The sequence below is a fragment of the Aquarana catesbeiana genome, linkage group LG05, assembly GCF_042186555.1.
Source record: "Aquarana catesbeiana isolate 2022-GZ linkage group LG05, ASM4218655v1, whole genome shotgun sequence".
Classification (NCBI taxonomy): Eukaryota; Metazoa; Chordata; class Amphibia; order Anura; family Ranidae; genus Aquarana; species Aquarana catesbeiana.
Window position 1 is genome coordinate 300,928,040 of NC_133328.1, and position 23,151 is coordinate 300,951,190.

At 39.7% G+C, this 23,151-nt stretch overlaps 1 protein-coding gene across 18 annotated transcripts in view; it reads left to right on the plus strand.

Annotated features, from left to right (window-relative positions):
• The window catches only part of LOC141144787 (poly(rC)-binding protein 3-like), a 1,428,155-nt gene that overhangs the window by 1,296,765 nt on the left and 108,239 nt on the right, over positions 1–23,151 (plus strand). For 14 of the 18 annotated variants that reach the window (XM_073630801.1, XM_073630798.1, XM_073630799.1 and 11 more), the window contains one exon: positions 10,366–10,496. In XM_073630801.1, coding sequence (XP_073486902.1) covers positions 10,419–10,496 — 78 coding nt within the window. In that variant the 5' untranslated portion in view covers positions 10,366–10,418. Of the gene's footprint in view, positions 1–10,362; positions 10,497–23,151 lie in introns of all 18 variants that reach the window. The other 4 variants (XM_073630806.1, XM_073630811.1, XM_073630810.1 and 1 more) reach the window with 1 other exon arrangement.

Here is a 23,151-nt window from a genome sequence, read left to right on the forward strand (position 1 = left end):
TACACTAACAACTACTTCTAACACACACTAGAGGGTGCTACATAAGCAAGAGGGGTTACTCCTTTTTGAGCTGTGTGTGTAATTTTAATTTCAGCTAAACAGTTAAATATACAACAGCAAAGCGGTTAAAAGAAACCTGTACTAAGGCTATCATTGCTAACTTTACTTTCAGAAAATTCTAGTTTCCTGGCTGTCATGCTGGTACAGTAACTTTAACACTGACCATAAACAAGCATGCAGATCTGGAGTTCTGACTTCACTCTACTTTACTTGCTGCATACTTGTTCTGGGTCAGTGAATTATAAAGTGATAAAATGACTAGCATTCTCAAAAGGAGCTCAACAATGGACGCTTGCATGTTTCTCTTGGTATAGGATTCCCTGCAATAAAATGCAGTAAATATGTGAAGAGAGCTCCACCTGCTGGCTGTACATTTTAAATAGGAAATATTCTAATGCAATAGTTCATATATACTAAATACAGTAAATGAAAAATGAATTTATTAAAGTTAGTCTTGAACATAATAATTAAAATATATACAAATAGATATAAAAACTAGTTGTGTTCCCTTTAAGTTGGCCATCTGAGTTAGTATAACTATACACATTAGATTGGGTAGAAATGCACAGGTCAAAGCTAAGTAGATCATAAAGCTCTTCACATGCATTACAAATCCTTCTTGCATCACATTTCTTTATTTTAGAATTTAGAATTTATTAGAAATCTTTGAAGGCAGTTGGATATGCAGAGTCAAACATCTATGGTCAACTTAAACCAGACTACATTAAACGAAAGGAAGAACTGTTAAATTTTAAACATATTTTCAATGCACTTATCCTTTTCTTCCCCCATCACTTTTGCGACAGATCATACACACCTGTAACCCCATTCTTTTGGGATATTCACTGGGTACTCTGCCTTGTGCTACATAATCTCTATCCTGAAACCTGAGTTATGCATTGCACCACCAATGCATAAACACTATGGACTCTGTTCACTTCAGTGGAAATATGGCAATAGTCTGATAGATTTTGGACAGTGTATGTGAAGTTCCTGATTGGGCAATGCTATGCAAAATGTGTCAGAGGAAGAGAGACTATGCAGCATGCAGCAGGCTGTCCAGTAAAGATCTAGAGAATTGGGTTCACAGATAAGTATGATATACTGGAGATAGGGAATAGCAAGGAAGGAGGAAGAGTCAGTTGGTCTTAGTTTATCACAGAGGAACAATAACCCACAGATCATTTCCTAATATGCTGTCTTCTTGCTTTGAGACATCATGGAAAGTTGATTCAAACTAAAAAGCTGTTCTTTGAAATTTTAATAAGAAAATTGTCAACATGGACCTGGAAAAACACAGCTGACATGGGTAAATGAGCTTTTTTTACAGGGGTTAAAAATACCAGGGGCTCAAAATACCAGGGGTTCAAAATACCAGGGGTATATATAGAAAAATAATCCTGTGAAGAAACACAAAATCATACAATATTATGGACGCACATGAAAAGTCCAAACATAAAAGGTATATGGAATGATTTGAACATCCAACCTACTGTGGAGCAAGATAACCAAAGTAACCATTAATGAGTCCCTGAAATAGTTCAATGTAACATGTTCAATCCCATAGATGTAATCACAGGGCGTTGGAAATAAAGCTGCTTTAATTGTACGCCTGTGGATAGTTGCACCTGTCTTCTGCATGGTTTACTGTTGCCAATGCCTGTGTACAAAAAAGCGATATATAGAGATAGATAGATACAGTGCCTTGCAAAAGTATTCACCCCCTTGGCATTTTCCATGTTTTGTTGCCTCACAGCCTGGAATTAACATGGATTGTTTGAGGATTTGAATAATTTAATTTACAGAACATGCCCATGACTTTGAAAATTATTTTTTTTCTTTTATTGTGAAGCAAACAACAAATAGGACAAAATAATAGAAAAAGTCAATGTGCATAACTATTCACCCCCTTAAAGTCAATACTTTGTAGAGCCACCTTTTGCGGCTATCACAGCTCCAAGTCACTTTGGATAAGTCTCTATGAGTTTGCCACATCTTACCACTGGGATTTTTGCCTATTCCTCCTTGCAGAACTGGAGCAGTTTTGCAAGGAGGAATAGGCAAAAATCCCAGTGGTAAGATGTGGCAAACTCATAGAGACTTATCCAAAGTGACTTGGAGCTGTGATAGCCGCAAAAGGTGGCTCTACAAAGTATTGACTTTAAGGGGGTGAATAGTTATGCACATTGACTTTTTCTATTATTTTGTCCTATTTGTTGTTTGCTTCACAATAAAAGAAAAAAAATAATTTTCAAAGTCATGGGCATGTTCTGTAAATTAAATTATTCAAATCCTCAAACAATCCATGTTAATTCCAGGCTGTGAGGCAACAAAACATGGAAAATGCCAAGGGGGTGAATACTTTTGCAAGGCACTGTATCTATCTATCTCTATATATCGCTTTTTTGTACACAGGCATTGGATTGAGGTCTGTGCTTTGACTAGGCCATTCCAACACATTTACATGTTTCCCCTTAAACCACTCAAGTGTTGCTTTAGCAGTGTGCCTGCGCTTGTGAACAGCAATGTTTAAGTCTGACCATAGATTTTCTATTGGATTGAGGTCTGTGCTTTGACTAGGCCATTCCAACACATTTACATGTTTCCCCTTAAACCACTCAAGTGTTGCTTTAGCAGTGTGTTTGGGGTCATTGTCCTGCTGCAAGGTGAACCTCCGTCCTAGCCTCAAATCACACACAGAGTGGTACAGGTTTGCTCAAGAATATCCCTGTATTTAGCACCATCCATCTTTCCCTCAACTCTGACCAGTTTCCCAGTCCCGAATGCTGAAAAACATCCCCACAGCATGATGCTTCCACGTTCATGTTTCACTATGGGGATGGTGTTCTTTGGGTGATGTGATGTGTTGGGTTTGCACCAGACATAGCGTTTCCTTTGATGGACAAAAAGTTAAATTTTAGTGTCATCAGACCAGAGCACCTTCCTCCATACATTTTGTAAGCCTCCCATGTGCCTTTTCGCAAATTCAAAACGTGCCATTTTGTTTTTTTGCTGAAAGTATTGGCTTTCTTCTGGCCACTCTGCCATAAAGCCCAACTCTATGGAGCGTACGGCTTATTGTCGTCCTATGTACAGATACTCCAGTCTCTGCTGTGTTACTCTGCAGCTCCTCTAGGGTTACCTTAGGTCTCTGTGGTGCCTCTCTGTTTAATGCCCTCCTTGCCCGGTCCGTGAGTTTTGGTGTGCGGCCGTCTCTTGGCAGGTTTGCTGTTGTGCTATGTTCTATGTTAGTGTTGCCTTTTGCTTAGGTGTTGCAGCCTCTGGGGCCTTTCAAAAAGGTGTGTATATGTAATGACAGATCATGTAACACTTAGATTGCACACAGGTGGACACCATTTCACTAAATATGTGACTTCTGAAGGTAACTGGTTGCACCAGAGCTTTTTATAGGCTTCATAACAAAGGGGGTGAATACATACGGACGTGCCAATTATCAGTTTTTTATTTCTGAAAAATTGTTTTATGTATATATTTTTAAAATTTTACTTCACCAACTTAGACTATCTGATCCATCACATATAATTCAGATTAAAAAAACATTGAACTCAAGTCTAAAATGTAACAAAATAGGTAAAAAGCCAAGGGGGATGAATACTTTTGCAAGGCACTGTAGATATATATATAGATAAATTCTTGGGCTGTCGTGCATAAAATGTAAGTTTCAGATCTCCCCAGAGTGGCCCAATGATAATGAGGTTAGGAGACTGAGATGACCACTCCAGAACCTTCACTTTATTCTGCTGTAGCCAATGACAGGTTGAGTTGGCCTTGTGATTTGGATCATTGTCATGTTGGAATGTCCAAGCACGTCCCATGCACAGCTTCCTGGCTGATGAATGCAAATGCAAATGTTCCTCCAGTATTTTCTGATAACATACTGCATTCATCTTGCCATCAATTTTGACCAAATTTCCTGTGCCTTTTTAGCTCACAGATATCTATATATATATTTTTTGAATGACTATTACACCCCTCAGTTCTTATATGGGTGTCACAGGGACAGGAAGTGGGGAAAATCTCACTAGTGGATTTACAGACAGAAATAAAAAAAATCTACCTGAAATGCTAACTTTTCGCTATTCTATCGAAATCTACAAATGGCTGTAGTTAGGCTGCAAGCTATACATATACAAACTTTATACGACCCTGGTAAAGCCAATCAGAGTGGGCACACAGAAACATACCTATGCACAGCAGGGATTAATAGAGGTTCCTACTGTAAATGCGCAATTATGTTTTTCCTAAAAGCAATATGGCATCACCGTGCACAATTTGTAATTATGCAGGGATCTGCAACCCAAGATATGCTTCTGAGTATCTGCTAAAGAAGTGAAACCCTTTCGACCTTTGCCTATGAATATTAAGGTATCAGAGGTTCCTATTTAACCCTCTATAGCAATAAAATGTAAACAAATGGTACATTAGTCTTACATCATAAATTCTGTCTTGTGCTTAAAACACTAAAAAGACAGTATAGTAATAAGCTTAATGTAGGTTTAGTGTATATTAATAGAATTGATAGAATATTATAAGAAGCAAACTATAATACTAACATGTGTGTGTGTGTGTGTGTATGTACGCACGGGGGTGAACGGTGTTGTGTAATTTCATGGAACCACAAATGTAATCTGTCAGTACTAGGAACTCCACCAAACACAATACTCCAATGTCCTATGAGTGCGCTCACTGTTTTTCTGGGATTATAGGTTGGCAGGCTGGAAAAATTGCTAGCCATCTGTAGCAATGGCCTGTGATTATAAGCATATCAACAAAACAAAAATTATGCTCCACACACCAGAATGTTTGATAAATAGCCCTGCAAAAACGGCTGGCGTATTGAGAAATATCAGGAGTGGAGCATCATTTAAAGCAAAGGTTATGATCAGTAAGAATTCAGACACATAACTCTCAATATCTTGGCACAATATTCCTTTGATGAAACCTGCATAAAAGAGCTTTTTATGTGCAGCTGGTGTGATTGTACAGCACTGGGAGTTTGCATATACTTTGTTCTCTTAGAAGCTCTTTTTTCACTGACTGAAGATGGCTACAGAAATAAAATAAGCTTTTTGTTGCAACTTCTTCCAGAGGCAGAACATGTGTGCCTCTCATGACATCTGATGATGAAAAATATTCATTTAATTATACGCTTTAGCTTTTTCAGTAAACTTATAATGGTCATAATACGTGGTGTTTATTGGACTTATATATTGTAAACCCTCCACGACCTCCCCAAAACTTGAAGGTGAGCAGGTAAGAATAAGGCTGTGATCCAACATCAAAAGCATTTGGTATCACAGACAAGTATTTTCCAACATGTTGAAATATTTATGTGTGTACATGCAATGGACAATGATCTGATATTGCACATGACAGAAGAGGTGTCGCTCCTGTTGCATTACAGCGCTGTTTTTACCTGGTTCAGATATACTCAAATTTTTACATGAGGAAGGAAAAGCATGAGTATCTCTGTATATCTGGCTGTTAGAAGATATATCCTAAACAGTAGGATTTTTGCAATTCACAGCTCATTCAAATTTTAAAGGCTTATTCCCAGATAGCAAACAATTGTGCTGCAAGTTTTAAAATAGCTTGCTAAGCTATTGCTAGACTTGCCAGGCTTTACAAGTTTATTGCACAATTGCAGCAAGTCCGCATTCCATGACTCCAGATCAACTTTCTTTGAAAACATTCTGCAAGCCTGCTGTTACTGTAGTTCTGGTTCAGTTATTTTGTGCAATAGTCATCCCACCACAGGGGTCACTGTGGCTGAATTTTCATGCTGTAAACTTGCAGAGCTCTTGCTGTATACTCACTACTGCAACTTTGCTCTTGCTAGAGACTTGCGACACAAACTTACTACACACTGGAAAAGTGTCAACTAGAACTTGTGCTTCAAGTGCTCTGCAAGTGTACAACTTGCCAGTGAAAATGTGCAGCAAGTTAACAGACTTAAAGCGGGCTCCACCTATCTATCGTTTTTTTTTTTTTGAGTTCATTCACAAACTTTTCTTCTCAGCATTACATACTCACATATTGTGTGTAATATGTCCGCCTGTGTCAGATTTCGTCAGAAAGAATAACTTATATTATTCACTGCAGGCGGTTTCCATCTTCATTGTGGGCATATGAAGCCCACAAGCATTTATTTCCTGGATGTGGTGAATGCTGTGCTCCCAGCATTCACCGCTCGTTTCCGCACATGCTCAGTGGCATCCTGGGAAGCCTGAGATTAGCTCCCAGGAGTCTGGGAGAGGCTAGAAACACGCCTACTCCCACAGGAGGAGAACCAGGAAGTGCAAAGAAGAATAGAAAAATAAAAGGTAATTACGGCGATTTAAATTTTTTTAAACGGCATGTCAGCATCTAGGCAAGGAAGAGAATACATACAGATATTGTTCAAAATTTGGGTGGAACTCCGCTTTAAAATTCAACACTGCCACAAATGTGTAGCAAGTTATCCTTGCTATCTGGTTTGGAGGGTCATACTAACCCTTTTATTATTTTGCTACTATTTATTTCACTGGGTGCTTTGGCCATTTTCCATGTTTGATTTCATGTCACCACATTTTTTAAACTAAAAAATTTATATCAAAGTAAAAATTTTCTCTAATTGAGTACACCACTATAACTGAGTACACCAGTATAACACTCGTAAATTCTTTAAAAGTCCTTCTTTTAAATTCTTTAAAAGTCCTTCCCAAGTCTTTAAATTCTTTAAAGTCTCTGCCATTACGTCTTCAAATTTTGGCCAGTTTTCCATTTTTTTTTCATTCCATTTCCTGCCAGTTTTTTAAAGTTTTCTGAAGAATCGGTCACCTGAAGTTGATTTACACGGTTTGGATCCTAACAGTTTTTAGTAAAGCACCTCTCCAAGAATAACCAGGAGAACAAGACTTAATGCAGGCAGACATGCTCATTATGATCTAGAGCAGTGGTCATCAACCCTGTCCTCAGGGCCCACTAACAGGCCAGGTTTTATGTATTACCTTGGAGAAATGCAGACTAGAATACTGCAATCACTGAACAGCAAATTATATCACCTGTGATGTATTTCAGTTATCTTGCAAACCTGGCCTGTTAGTGGGCCCTGAGGACAGGGTGGATGACCACTGATCTAGGGGGATGCCCATTTACCAGTACTATCTAGTTATTATAGAGTACATTTTAATCAGTCATACTTTTGCAGTAGACAGGCTCTGCACGGGGTTTTTTGGTTGGCTTAGAGATTGGGAATGCCAAATATGATCTCACCAAATTTACTGCCAAAGATAGCTACTTATAGTTGTCTTTTTATATTAGCAGAGCTATGAAAATCTACATTATAAGAGTGCAAGCTCCTTCTGTGAGTAGTGCCCATTGGTTTCATTTCGATTTGCTTTACCAGTACAAAGAATGTTGCTAATCATTGTGATAATTGCGCAAATGTTTTAATAGTTTGGAAGAGTAATGCTTTGCACCAGGGGATTCAAACTTTAATGACAACACTAGTTTAATTAAAAATGCAGTCTCATCTGAATAATAATCAGATAATCTCTAAGTGCTTTGTGATAATACGTTACTGCTATTACTTGTTACCAGGAAGATCTTTATTTCCGATTTGTTTAAATATATAGGTTGATTCAAGGTCATATACCTTAAAGAAGTTACATTTCAATGTATGCTATTAACCCCCACGGTGCTGGGCATTTTGTTAAACCTCAATGGCAAAGGGATGAAAGATTCACAGAAACGTTTATCCGCCATAGGGGATTATGAAATCTCTCTCCAACAATAGCTAAAACTGGCAGGTCCTTGTCCTTGGAGGGAATGGAAGGCACAGACACAAATTTACTCTTCGTTGCCCAATTCAGCACGCAGTTCTTGGTTCATTTGTAGCAAATGCAGGCTTTGCACTGAGACCAAAATATCCTTTGAGCCATATAGGCCAAAGTGCTTCAGTCTTCGTCAAACAGGTTTAATGCAAATTCAGTGTTTATATAAAGGTGACAACTGAATATTGCTGCATAGATCTGTCTTTGCTCACTGATTCATATTTGGTGGAAGCTGCATCTATAGAGGTATACATGGTAATAAAACAATCTGTTAATTAACTCAGAACATGCTCACTGTGTTTCTAATAATTTGGCATGGGCACTAGCAAAATGACCAACCATTCACCCTAAATGGAGACATGCTGTGAGATTTATATGTAGTGTCATGTCATTTCACTGTGGTGAAGAGGAGAAGGTTTCGTGTGACATTTTATTGGAAATGTATGTGTGACAGCGGTATGCACTACATACAATTCAGCAATTCAGCAATGTGAACCCATGATTTGCCTATTTTGGGTAACAGCTCTTATACTTCCATTTCCTTTACTCCCCTGCCTTTCTTTTTGCTCTTGGAAGAGAAGTTACATACTGTATTTCTGAATATAGGGGAACATGTGACTTCCCTGTGACACTGGTTATTGGTGACTGGCCACTTAACTATTCAGCACTGTCATACGTGGACAAGTAGAGAGTCCGCAGCTATGTCAAGTTCCAAGGTTCAATCTGGAGATTAAACAGGAATTCTGCTTCTTGCTTCTCCGAGTGAATGGGGCAGCAGTGGAGTGAAGAGAAAGATAAATATAAGCAGCAAATGGGGCCAGCATTAAAGCAAATTTGAACAAGTTCATTTAAAACCCAATTCTGGACTAAAATCTTTATTTTAAGGCCCCCCAGGTAAAAAAAAGAAAGAAGCTCTGGCTGCAATATTCACCTTCAACTCTAAGCTGTCAATCACAATTTCTCATCTCTGCCACAAGATGTCCCCAGTCTAGTGGATTAAATTATGCTCCCATAAATGTCTAAAGTCTGACACTTTGGGGTCTACTAATAAATAATTTGATGGGAGAATACCTCAGTATTACCACTGCTATTGCAAATAATTCCTGCACTGTATTTAATATAAGTATTTCCTACATGAATCATTTTTGTCATGTGTCTAATATGGCTCTTTCCTATGATCATTGGATCCATGTTGTAGTCATAGTGCAGTATTTTCCTGTTTGCTGTATTTCAGGAAGACACCACATTAAGTCCGCTAGATAAAGCTGAAGATCATAGGAAATGCCCATATGAGACACCTTAAAGGCCCCAGCATTCACACAGCAATTTTTTAAAATAAATAAACCACATAGTGAAGTCTTGAGGAAGGTTCAGATGAAAAGAGCTTTGAACAAATATGACATACAGATAGCATTAAGAGCAGTTGAATAAAGGATCAGAGACATACAAATGAATAATATAAACCTGCTAAACGCAACTATGCCCCCACCCGTTCCCAAATAATAAATTCAAATTGTGTTGATTTTAAATGGTGATTTTTGTTTTCCAATCCAGAGGCACTAAAGAACTAGTAGCTACAGTATATACCAGTTGTCCATGTATTCTAATAAAATGAACATAAATATTTAATTACCATGGTATGTTTTTGCTTCTGTATTGTGACATTTCAGTTTTAGGGCTATGTTCATGTATGACTTCTCAGAAATATGAGCTTTTAAGCATTAATTTTATTTTTAGATTGCCATGGGCTAAGAGCAAAACAATTTGTCATTGAATTTAGTAGTGGTCCTTAGGTCTTGGAAACACAATTTGTGGAATGTTACAAGAAATCCTGTCATCTTTAGATGGGATCATCTGCTTGAAAGAGATGACATCGTTAAGTCACAAGGGCTGACTTTCAATAAAAGAAAAATAAGTATTTCATAACACGTCTTCTAGGAGCTGTGCTCTGTCCTTCTGTGTTGTATTCAAGTGTAATCATGCTTTAATGCTCTCATTCCTGTGGTGTGTGAGTTGGAATACCCTGCACACCATCTTCATTGAATATTATCAACAAAGCATCTTCTTTTTCATTTGGTGAGCATGAAAGCAGGGATCTGATCTTGTTGGTATTCTGAACTATGGTTCCAAGAGTTGCCAAGAATCATCTGGGCATCTGATAGGTGCTGTGAAGGATATAATATGCTGACATGAATTTATTTGTTGTTGCTGCAACATTTCCACATTCAATCTAAACTAAAAACTGCAAAACACTTCAGAAATCAGCTCTAAAACTATTTAAGCACCACCATAACTCCCTCTAAACCTGTGTAATCTTACTTCCTGTGACATCTTACCATAAAGCAAAAGAGAAAGTACATTTACATACATTAAGGGAATACGTCTCTGTTCTCTGTATTTATACAGGTCATTAGATTACTTCTTGTTCTTGTCATGCTGCTTCATTGACTGTGATATTTTGTCCCAGCAGATTAAACAAGAAAAGAGCAGTCTGTTGCCAAGACTCTAAGAGACGTGCCCAAAATGAATGCCAACGATGCAAATGCGCCAGAGGGGGGTCTTAATGTCACACTGACCATTCGGTTATTAATGCATGGAAAGGTAAAGTCACTTGGTTTTTGGCAGTTCTGTCAAACTCCATTTTTTTTTGTATGTTTATGCATGACTTACTTTATAGCAGACTATTACTATATTAATATTGATATTTGCCCAACTTTAAACTAACATTCTTTACATGTTAAACTTTGTGGATCATGCCTAAATGTAATTAAAGAGGAGGTCCAGCCTGGGTGACAAAAATTAAAAGTCAGCAGCTACAAATACTTTAGCTGCTGACTTTTAATATTAGGACACTTACCTGTGCAGAGTGCCCGCAATGTTGGTACCTCAGCCGATCTTCGGATCTACTCCCAGGTGCTGCAGCCGCCATTCCTGGTAAGGGAACCAGGCAGTGAAGCCTTTCGGCTTCACTCCTGGTACCCTACTGCGCATGCGCGGAGCGCGCTGTGCTTTCTAATTGGCCCCGCGGTGGGAGAAGGAGGAGTGGGGGCCGAACATCCGGGAGATGGGGCCGCAGCCCGTCTCTGGAAGTGGGGAAGGGGACCTGCCCAAAGCAGGTCCCCCGTTCCCCCCTCCCCCCTGAAAGGTGCCAAATGTGGCACCGGAGGGGGGAGGAAGCGTACAGGCGAAAGTTCCACTTTTGGGTGGAACTCCGATTTAACAATACTGCTGCATTTTTAACTTTGAGAAGCCCCCTCATTTCTAATTTAATTGACAGATAAAATCTTTAAAGTGTATCTAAACCTCAAACCAAAAATGAAGTATATTGCCGCTTTCTGGTCTTTGGTTTGGTGGCTGCATTCATTTTCCCTTTCTTTTCCAAGCGGTTTTTGCTTCATTTATACCTGGTACTCCTGCAAACAATAACACTTCCTGTTCATGGGTGGCTCTGTCACCCCTCTAGCAAAATTAGGGGGTGCACACCACATAGATCAACAACATCTGCTGATGAGCTAACAGAGGCTTCAGCTACATTCCCTACATCTTTGCCATGCCCCTCTACGACTAAGCCCAATAAAGGTGAATGCATAAGAGGGGCATGGCCAAAATGTGGGGACTGTAGCTGAAGCCTTTGTTAGCTCATGAGCGGATGTGGTTGTTCTATGTAGTGTGTGCCCCCTAATGTTGCTTCATGGAGTGATATATGCTCCTGAGGGGATGTCACCTACTGTGGAAGGGGACCTACAGGAAGGACGAACAGGAGGAGTTTGAGAGGCACTATTTTTTTTGTGTGGTTACTCTAACCCTCTACTATATCTATGGAGGGAGCCATGGTTGTCGTTCTAGGCTGCTCTCCTGATATGGACTACAAAAATGTTTGTATCTTTTCATCTCCATCTTCATTATATGGGAGTCAGGGAACTTGGTAGCTTACAGAAGATAGCTAGGAAGAAAATATTTTTTGGTGCAGCTCAGAGGAAGTGATACAAATACTGCATTTCTGGCAAGATCAACAGGTATTTTCTGTATTTGCTCAAAATGTACTTTGCTTAGTAAAAAAATTCAGCCACCACATCTAGGGAATTTAAGCTGCAATATATTACATTTTTGTTTCAGTCTCTGTACAAAAATTATGCCTTTGTGTATCAAAGCAGGCAGCAACATAGTGTTCAGTAAAAAGAAGAGTTCACATGGGTGGGAATTTTCTTCTAAATATCAGAAATCAAGTGTACGAATGTTTGCACTATTTGTGCTTAGAGATTCAGGGTCACTTTTATATTCTGTAGTCCTTTTATGCCCTGTACACACGGTCAGAAATTGATCGGACATTCCGACAACAAAATCCATGGATTTTTTCCAACGGATGTAGGCTCAAACTTGTCTTGCATACACACGGTCACACAAAGTTGTCGGAAAATCCAATCGTTCTAATCGCAGTGAAGTAAAACACGTACGTCGAGACTATAAACAGGGCAGTAGCCAATACCTTTCATCTCTTAATTTATTCTGAGCATGCGTGGCACTTTGTGCGTCGGATTTGTGTACACACGATTGGAATTTCCGACAACGGATTTTGTTGTCGGAAAATTTTATAGCAAGCTCTCAAACTTTGTGTGTCGGAAATTCCGATGGAAAATGTGTGATGGAGCCCACACACGGTCTGAATTTCCGACAACAAGGTCCTATCACACATTTTCCGTCGGAAAATCCGACTGGGTGTACAGGGCAATACAGTTATCACTGTATAACAAACTAAGGCTGGCCATACAGTGGGGACAGAAAGTATTCAGACCCCCTTAAATTTTTCACTCTTTGTTATATTGCAGCCATTTGCTAAAATCATTTAAGTTCATTTTTTTCCTCATTAATGTACACACAGCACCCCATATTGACAGAAAAACACAGAATTGTTGACATTTTTGCAGATTTATTAAAAAAGAAAAACTGAAATATCACATGGTCCTAAGTATTCAGACCCTTTGCTGTGACACTCACATATTTAACACAAGTGCTGTCCATTTCTTCTGATCATCCTTGAGATGGTTCTACATCTTCATTTGAGTTCAGCTGTGTTTGATTATACTGACTGGACTTGGTTAGAAAAGCCACACACCTGTCTATATAAGACCTTACAGCTCACAGTGCATGTCAGAGCAAATGAGAATCATGAGGTCAAAGGAACTGCCTGAAGAGCTCTGAGACAGAATTGTGGCAAGGCACAGATCTGGCCAAGGTTACAAAAAAATTTCTGCTGCACTTAAGGTTCCTAAGAGCACAGTGGCCTCCATAATCCTTAAATGGAAGACGTTTGGGACGACCAGAACCCTTCCTAGAGCTGGCCGTCCAGCCAATCTGAGCTATCGGGGGAGAAGAGTCTTGGTGAGAGAGGTAAAGAAGAACCCAAAGATCACTGTGGCTGAGCTCCAGAGATGCAGTCGGGAGATGGGAGAAAGTTGTAGAAAGACAACCATCACTGCAGCCCTCCACCAGTCGGGGCTTTATGGCAGAGTGGCCCGACGGAAGCCTCTCCTCAGTGCAAGACACATGAAAGCCCGCATGGAGTTAGCTAAAAAACACTTGAAGGACTCCAAGATGGTGAGAAATAAGATTCTCTGGTCTGATAAAACCAAGATAGAACTTTCTGGCCTTAATTCTAAGCGGTATGTGTGGAGAAAACCAGGCACTGCTCATCACCTGTCCAATACAGTCCCAACAGTGAAGCATGGTGGTGGCAGCATCATGCTGTGGGGGTGTTTTTCAGCTGCAGGGACAGGATGACTGGTTGCAATTGAGGGAAAGATGAATGCGGCCAAGTACAGAGATATCCTCGATGAAAACCTTCTCCAGAGTGCTCAGGACCTCAGACTGAGCCGAAGGTTTACCTTCCAACAAGACAATGACCCTAAGCACACAGCTAAAAAAACAAAGGAGTGGCTTCACAACAACTCCGTGACTGTTCTTGAATGTCCCAGCCAGAGCCCTGACTTAAACCCAATTGAGCATCTCTGGAGAGACCTAAAAATGGCTGTCCACCAACGTTTACCATCCAACCTGACAGAACTGGAGAGGATCTGCAAGGAGGAATGGCAAAGGATCCCCAAATCCAGGTGTGAAAAACTTGTTGCATCTTTCCCAAAAAGACTCATGACTGTATTAGATCAAAAGGGTGCTTCTACTAAATACTGAGCAAAGGGTCTGAATACTTGATATTTCAGTTTTTCTTTTTTAATAAATCTGCAAAAATGTCAACAATTCTGTGTTTTTCTGTCAATATGGGGTGCTGTGTGTACATTAATGAGGAAAAAAATGACCGTAAATGATTTTAGCAAATGGCTGCAATATAACAAAGAGTGAAAAAACGTGCAAGACAAAGGCATAATGAGCTAGTATGCCTAACTTCTATTATGCATAGCATACTAGCTCATTATGAAGTACTTACCTTAGAACGATGCCCTGGATCGTCGTCGGCCCTCCGAGTACAGAGCGGACATCTTCCACCGGAGTTACTTCCGGGTTCGCGGCTCCGGCGCTGGAGCCGCAATGACGTCATGTGCACGGGAGTCGCCGGTCATGGCACTACTCCTGAAGAAATGGCACCAGCAGCCCGTTTCTTCAGTGCGCATGCGCCGATGACATCGGCAGCAGCACATATACTGAATATTTCCTAAACAGTGCAGTTTAGGAGATATTCAAGGCACCTACAGGTAAGCCCTGTTATAGGCTTACCTGTAGGTAAAAGTGGTATAACAGGGTTTACAACCATTTTAAGGATGCATACATAATCAAGGTAAAAAGGAAGTCTTCCTCCTTTAATGAAAGTTGTTAATTATGCAAACTACACAACTCAGTTTCTGCTAAAGTTGGAACATACATACTGTAGCATATCATCTTCTCCGGTAGTTTGATCTACTTATCCAAAATACTAGATGAGGTTTTGAATTATTGATTTCTTCAACTGTATAAGTAGAGTTTGTCTACCATACATGTCTAATTATCCTTAAAAAAGTGTCTGTCTTTTAAGATACTGGTTGATCTTAAAAGCTGCATCAATAAGGCCACATTCCTATGGAGCATATTTCTAGTCTACGTATATTGCAATTTTCTAGGTTCACAGCCAGTCCTGAGAGCATAGATATCTAACTAATTGGTAAAACATTTAGTCTTTATTTTATTAAAATCAGTACTCTTTGAAAGAGAATGTGGATAAGACCAACCTCTCTCTAAACAAAATAGAAAATGTACACTATCCATCTAAGTGGTTTTAATACTGCTCACCAAATAAGCAGCATTTACACAATTCCCCTATCCTCCATGGGAGGATTCTTTCATGGCAGGTTCTGTCAATGTTTTGTTTATGCAGGAAGATATTACTGGCAAGCAATGTCACTTCATATACATTCACTTCATGAGACACCTGTCCCTTTTCATGTCCTAGTTAATATTCTATATAGACCATTCTGATGTGAAATGCTATAAAACACATGACAAACTGTGTTTTTCCAAAGACCTATTGCTTAATACCACTTTTCTAAAAAAAAAGAAATCATAATTATGATAAGATATTTTTGAAGAAACAAATGTGCTTCTTAGCTTGGCTAAGCATAGAAAATACTGTAAATATAATTCTTCAGGCTTTAAAGTTACCGGACTGCTTTTTTTAAGGTAACTAACATTTGTGTTATTTTTCACACATTTTGTTGTTATCTTGAAAATATGGCACATAGGAAATAAAGTATACTGTACTATACTTGATATTAAATACATACTAGATTCATTCTACAAGTTAGCGCAATACCTTAGCTGAAACTGTATATTTTTACTTTGTTTTCCAAGCTGTAACCTGGGCCTCACCTTGGCTTTGAAATCAGTGAAGCCAACTAGTAGCCTTTTGCATGTTGCTCCATTTATTGAGCAGTCAAGACTAGTTTGCCGTATCTTCTTTAGCAGGTAAAGGTTGACTACGATTTACAGCCACACTAAGAGAAGCCAATTAAAGTAGCAGTGTGAGGTGCCAATAACAGTGACAGCTTTCCTTCTGTATGGGCTAGGAGTGGTCATGCACATTGACAGCAGTCTTCCTGCAGGCTGAAGGGAGGGAATTCTTCACACAATGTAATAAGTCAGATAAACGAATTGCTTCTAAAGATAAGCGCATACAGAAAAATACTTTTATGTCAAGCTCGTCTTTGTTTTTTTAATTTCAAATTCTTAAGCATTGATTAAGTTATATTACAGTGCAAAACTAGACAGAACAGTTACATTTAAAGGCATGAAAAAGGTTTGAGAATTTCTATATTAGGAATGGCCAAAATTCAGAAAGTGGTAAAGATTTATTTGATCCCCTGGAAGTTAGGCTCTTTAAAAGGTAACTCTATTGAACAGGTTTGAGTAGAGACAAAGGATATATTTATAATATATGTCTGTGTTCACTGCTGGATGCAGCCAGGTTGGAGTTACTTTTGCTCCATGTGTTATTTTTTTTCAAATATAAGTTTTTATTTCAAAAAAGGAAAGTAACAATCAAACAATAGCATTGTATTACATTCTCCAGCATGTCATCCATTATACACAGTTGAAAACATATTTTGACCATAACAGTAATCTGGTATTTGTGTTTATGAGTTCAAAATTGCTGGTTGACATCCGGTTAACCAAGTCTGTGTTTACAGATATTACGAGTCTGCGCCTACTACGTACGATGTATATTTCATTTCTGGGATGTTTTGAGATTACGGTCATGTAGTGCCTCCAACTTAAAAACCAGAAATACCATAAAGGAGGCAAATAGATTCCACTGAAGAACACTACAAAGTAAAGAGACAAAGAAGAAAGTAGATAAGAAAGGGAAGAAAGAAGAGAAAGGCAGATAAGTTTTATGAAGAAGGGGGGGGTTGGGTAAAAAAGGGGGGGGGGAGGGGGGGTATTCGACCCAGGTGACCCGTCTGTTTTTAAATTGTTTTGTTCTATGTTGCCAGAAGGGCTATTCCCTCATCTGAAAGTATGAACATATTCCACAGCCTCCATGTCTGTGAATGTTGATCTTGTTTGTTTTGCGCCGTTTGAACTAGGTCCTCCAATCTCCTGATCTCTTCCACTCTGCGCAGCCACAGCCCTATAGACGGCGGAAGCGTCTGTTTCCACAGGAGAGGAATACATGCTTTAGCTGCGTTCAGCAAATGTCGTACTATCGATCTTTTATAGGCTCGAGGCGAGATCGTAGTTGCATGAAGTAGAATTAGCGCCGGATCATCACTTATTGTGTAATCCGTGAATTTTTGCGTTATCATACGGACTGTCGTCCAAAAATGATGCAGGAGTGGGCAAGACCAGAAGATATGGAGGAGCGTCCCCTTACTCGCTTGACACCTCCAACATTTATCAGATGTATCCGGAAAGTATTCATGAAGTCTGCTTGGCGTGTAGTACCATCTAGTCAGTATCTTATAATTAAGTTCCTGTATTTTGGTGCATATAGATGATTTTAAGGAAAATGTGATAATCATTTGTATTTGGGCACTAGTAAATGTGCTTTGTAAGTCGTTTTCCCATGCACGTATAAACGTCAAAGCAGGTTGCTCCGAAGGGGAGTTGATCAAAGCATATGTTTTGGACAGGACTTGAGGCAAGTTTCCCTCGTCCTTACAATAGCTTTCAAAAGTCGTTAGGTCACGATTAAACTGTGATGGGTTGGGGATCGTACAGAGAAAGTGATGTAGACGTATTGCAGGCCAGAATGGGAGTCGAAAATGGCCACTCTCTAGAGTTAGGGATTGTATGGATGGCCATTTGTTGTTTATCAAAAAATGAGAGGCACGATCTCTACCTGCCACTCGAAGTGACTCAAATCCTAAACGTTCCAGGCCTGGAGGAAAACCTGGGTTACCCAGAATTGGGTATAGAGGTGAGCTATCTGTGGATAAGGAGTTTGCCCGTATCGCGGCATATCCTTCCCTAAGTGACGTGCCAATTAGAGGATGCGATTTCAATGTCTCAGGTAGTTTGTCAAAGCACCAGACCGCTCCCTGCAACGAGGCCTCGGACTGTGCCTGTTCGACATTTGCGTTCAGCAAATGTCGTACTATCGATCTTTTATAGGCTCGAGGCGAGATCGTAGTTGCATGAAGTAGAATTAGCGCCGGATCATCACTTATTGTGTAATCCGTGAATTTTTGCGTTATCATACGGACTGTCGTCCAAAAATGATGCAGGAGTGGGCAAGACCAGAAGATATGGAGGAGCGTCCCCTTACTCGCTTGACACCTCCAACATTTATCAGATGTATCCGGAAAGTATTCATGAAGTCTGCTTGGCGTGTAGTACCATCTAGTCAGTATCTTATAATTAAGTTCCTGTATTTTGGTGCATATAGATGATTTTAAGGAAAATGTGATAATCATTTGTATTTGGGCACTAGTAAATGTGCTTTGTAAGTCGTTTTCCCATGCACGTATAAACGTCAAAGCAGGTTGCTCCGAAGGGGAGTTGATCAAAGCATATGTTTTGGACAGGACTTGAGGCAAGTTTCCCTCGTCCTTACAATAGCTTTCAAAAGTCGTTAGGTCACGATTAAACTGTGATGGGTTGGGGATCGTACAGAGAAAGTGATGTAGACGTATTGCAGGCCAGAATGGGAGTCGAAAATGGCCACTCTCTAGAGTTAGGGATTGTATGGATGGCCATTTGTTGTTTATCAAAAAATGAGAGGCACGATCTCTACCTGCCACTCGAAGTGACTCAAATCCTAAACGTTCCAGGCCTGGAGGAAAACCTGGGTTACCCAGAATTGGGTATAGAGGTGAGCTATCTGTGGATAAGGAGTTTGCCCGTATCGCGGCATATCCTTCCCTAAGTGACGTGCCAATTAGAGGATGCGATTTCAATGTCTCAGGTAGTTTGTCAAAGCACCAGACCGCTCCCTGCAACGAGGCCTCGGACTGTGCCTGTTCTAGTTGTATCCACAACTTGTTGTCGCCGTGCCTACACCAATCTATTATTCTGCCCAAATGTACTGCCCTATAGTAGTTTTTTAAATCTGGAAGGGCTAGTCCTCCACAGTGTTTGGGAAGGGTAAGGTAACTTCTACGTAGTCAAGGTTTTTATTTCCCCCATATAAATTGTATGAAAATAGAGTGTATTTGCTTAAAATATTGAAGCGGGATTTTAATTGGCAGGGTTTGGAACAGATATAAAAATTTCGGGAGTATGGTCATTTTAATTAGATTGCATCTACCAAACCATGAGTGTAACCCCTTGTTCCACTCTTCTAACAGCATTCTAGATTTAATTAGCAGAGGGGGGAAGTTTAGGTCAAAGGTGTGTCTTAGGTCCCTGGGAATCAAGGTCCCCAAATATTTGAGGGATGTATCTGACCATCTGAACTTAAATTTTGATTTTAAGGAGCTCAGTCTGTTTGGCTGTATATCAATTCCCATGGCTTCTGACTTATCAAAGTTGATTTTTAGATTGGAAAGAGTGCCATATTTTCCAAATTCCTTCAACAGGTTCGGAAGTGACACTGTAGGGTTTTGCTCCATGTGTTATGTTTATGGGAAATCTCTGACAGCCAAACAAGCAAATGGATGGTAGAAAGATGGTCAAAAGGAAACAAAGGATGGTAGAACCTGGGAGTGCACTGAAAATTTGATCTAAACAAGGCATGAAAGTAATCACTTTCTAAGCCCTCCACTTAAACTCTTTGGACTTCTCTTTTTTTATTTTATTCTTAATATTTTTAGGCTGTAACTGAATAGACATTGTTTAGTCATGGGTGCTTTCTAGTAGCATATTTTTTCAAGTATAGCACAATGCTCCATATTAGTTGCATGCCTAATGGTAGTAAAAACATTTTCCGCTATCTATCCTCCCTTTCAGTGCAGGAAATAATATGGTGGAGGTACTGTAAGCCATTAATTCTAAAACTTCAATTAAAATGGTTTTTATTTTTGAGTTATCAAAAATTGGCCATTGTAGTCTTAGTCTAATAACAAAGAAAAGGATATAGGTTAGATGTACAGATGTTTGTAAGAAAACTTAATGTCTATGTTACAGTACATTTAATAAATAGAAGGGTGGCTTGGGGCTATCTTAATCTCTACAAAATTTAGTCCAGCTCTGACTTAGTACCCCAATAAAGCACCTCCTTCAGGCTCCATGTATGGTAGGTACATTTTTTTAAATGTTCCCCTACCTCTGATCCATCCCCACGTCGCTGAATTCAGTACTATTTTTAAAAGCAGCTTACAAGAGTTTCTACTGCAGGGACAGAAGTTGTTCTCCTGTAATCCATTGGGTGAATCCTGTCTGAAATTTGCAAAACTCTAACTTAGAAGTGAATCCCACTGATTTATGGAGGGAAATCCAGATTTTAAATTCTGTAAATTTTTGGTTGCTAATAGGCAAACAGTTGTCAAAAAGAGCACAGGGGGCTTGAGCACTGTGATGGGGAACATTTAACAATGCAAATAAAAATATAAAAAATAAAATACATTGGAGAGAAGGTCCTTTTAATGTGACCTTAAGGTCAGCATAAAAAAAAGACAAATCTTTAAATGTTATGTTTAGGGCATGCTTTTAAGCTGTATGTGGTGTATGTGGTGTTATGAAACAGTACAATTTTCACAGACAGAATGAACTGATTTTTTTTTCAAGCTGTAATAAGCCTGAATTGATCCATGGAATTAGCAGCTACAACAGAAATAAAAGCATTAGGAAAGTTTACTCTTAAAAAAGGTAAAGCCCATGTGTAAATTGGCCAGTTGCAAAACACTTTATTAGTAATGTTTAAAAGTTTCTTTATTTCATAGTACGTTAAACACATCTCTTAAAGGCTTAAGAAAATGTCAAAACATTTGTTTTGAGTGCACAAAATACTAGAAAACAACAACCCCACATTGTCTGAACCCCCTCCTATATCCGTACCCAAATTATTCTCAAATTATTCCAAATATAAACGTATAGGTATGTGTTTAGTATAAATTGTCTAGTATCAGGACAGTACATGAGCATACTTGCACAGGTAGGAAATAGAAAGGGACAATGCAGGTTTTATCTTGCATTAAAATGTAATATTTTCTGAGAGGGAAAAAGCAACAAAAATTTTACAGTGGCTGGACAATATGTAAAGAGAACAACTCTCTCCTGCGCTCAAGTGTCTAGATTGTCAGTGTGTGATAAGGCCAATAGACTTCAATGGTATCTGCCGTCTTGCAGCCCTCTTCAGAATGTTGGGCATTCAAAAGCTACAAAAAGAAACAAAAAGAAGAGAGGGCGCACCGACCTAGCGCATTACCACTGATAGCGTTTATTAAAACTGTAAAAAAGCAAGTATATACTCACAAACGAGCTTAGAATACAGGCATGGACATAGACTGCAGGTGTGCAGTAACAGACATCAGGATACAAATGGGACCAGACATCAGGTAGATACGGCGATGGCTAACGCGTTTCGGGGGCGAGCCCCTTTCCTCAGAGCCTAAGCGGGTGTGGTAATCCGCTAGGTCGGTGCGCCCTCTCTTCTTTTTGTTTCTTTTTGGACAATATGTAGACAGCTTGGTAAGGTCACAATGTAAAAATTAGAGTGTATTATTTGAGAGACAAGAGACTCAAATATTGTACAGTGTGTAGTCACTCTGTACCAATATTGTAATGGTAAACTTTGATGACATGCTGCTGCTGTGCAGCTTCTGTGGCATGGCCATAGTTGTGTTCCAGTGCATAGGGGTTTCACAGATGAGGCAGTTGGAGGGCAGTTGACACTGGTACACAACATTGTGTGCTGTGGACAGCAAATACATTAAAAAGGCCCACACTGCAGAGATCAGTGATTCAGTACTGGGTATAGCATGCGCCATGGTTACGTCAGGCCAGCTAATCGGCAAATCAGCTGGAGTGCCCTTCAATACTGCGTAAACGCGTGGGGACTTTTCGATGGCAGGCACTTTTCGATGGCGGGCAATATCCGATAGAACACCGGAGCTCAAATTGCAGTAAGCTCCCTGCCTGATGTCCTCTCCCTCTATGGTCAATATCTGAAAGGAGGAATGCTTGCGCATGACCATGATCATCCACCTGCTGAAAGTCAGTGAGCAAAAAAAAATCCCAAGAAATTCTTTAAGTATGTAAACAGTAAAAAAGGGAGGACAGACCATATTGGCCCCATAAAGAATGAGGAAGGACATCTGGTTACAAAGGATGGGGAGATGGCAAAGGTATTGAATTTATTCTTCTCCTCAGTCTTCACGAGTGAATCGGGGGGCTTCAGTAACCAAAGCTGCAGTGTTTATCCTCATGACACATCACAGGAAGCACCTCCATGGTTAACAGAGGACAGAATTAAAATTAGACTTGAGAAACTTAACATTAATAAATCACCGGGACCAGATGGCTTGCATCCGAGGGTACTTAGGAAACTCAGTCAAATGATTGCCAGACCGTTGTTCCTAATTTTTACAGACAGTCTACTGACTGGAATGGTACCAGCTGATTGGAAAAAAGCCAATGTAGCACCAATATTTAAAAAGGGCCCAAAATACATCCCAGGGAATTACAGACCAGTTAGCCTAACATCAATAGTATGTAAACTCTTGGACGGGATGATAAGGGACTATATACAAGATTTTAGTAATGAGAACGGTATCATTAGCAGTAATCAGCATGGATCCATGAAGAATCGTTCTTGCCAAACCAATCTACTAACCTTCTATGAGGAGGTGAGTTGCCATCTAGATAAAGGAAGGCCCATAGACGTGGTGTATCTGGATTTTGCAAAAGCATTTGACACAGTTTCCCATAAACGTTTACTGTACAAATTAAGGTCCATTGGCATGGACTATAGGGTGAGTACATGGATTGAAAACTGGCTACAAGGGCGAGTTCAGAGGGTGGTGATAAATGGGGAGTACTCGGAATGGTCAGGGGTGGGTAGTGGGGTTCCCCTGGGTTCTGTGCTGGGACCAATCCTATTTAATTTGTTCATAAATGACCTGGAGGATGGGATAAACAGTTCAATCTCTGTAATTGCAGATGATACTAAGCTAAGCAGGGCAATAACTTCTCTGTAGGATGTGGAAACCTTGCAAAAAGATCTGAACAAATTAATGGGGTGGGCAACTACATGGCAAATGAGGTTCAATGTAGAAAAATGTAAAATAATGCATTTGGTTGGCAAAAATATGAACGCAATCTATACACTTGGGGGAGAACCTCTGGGGGAATCTAGGATGGAAAAGGACCTGGGGGTCCTAGTAGATGATAGGCT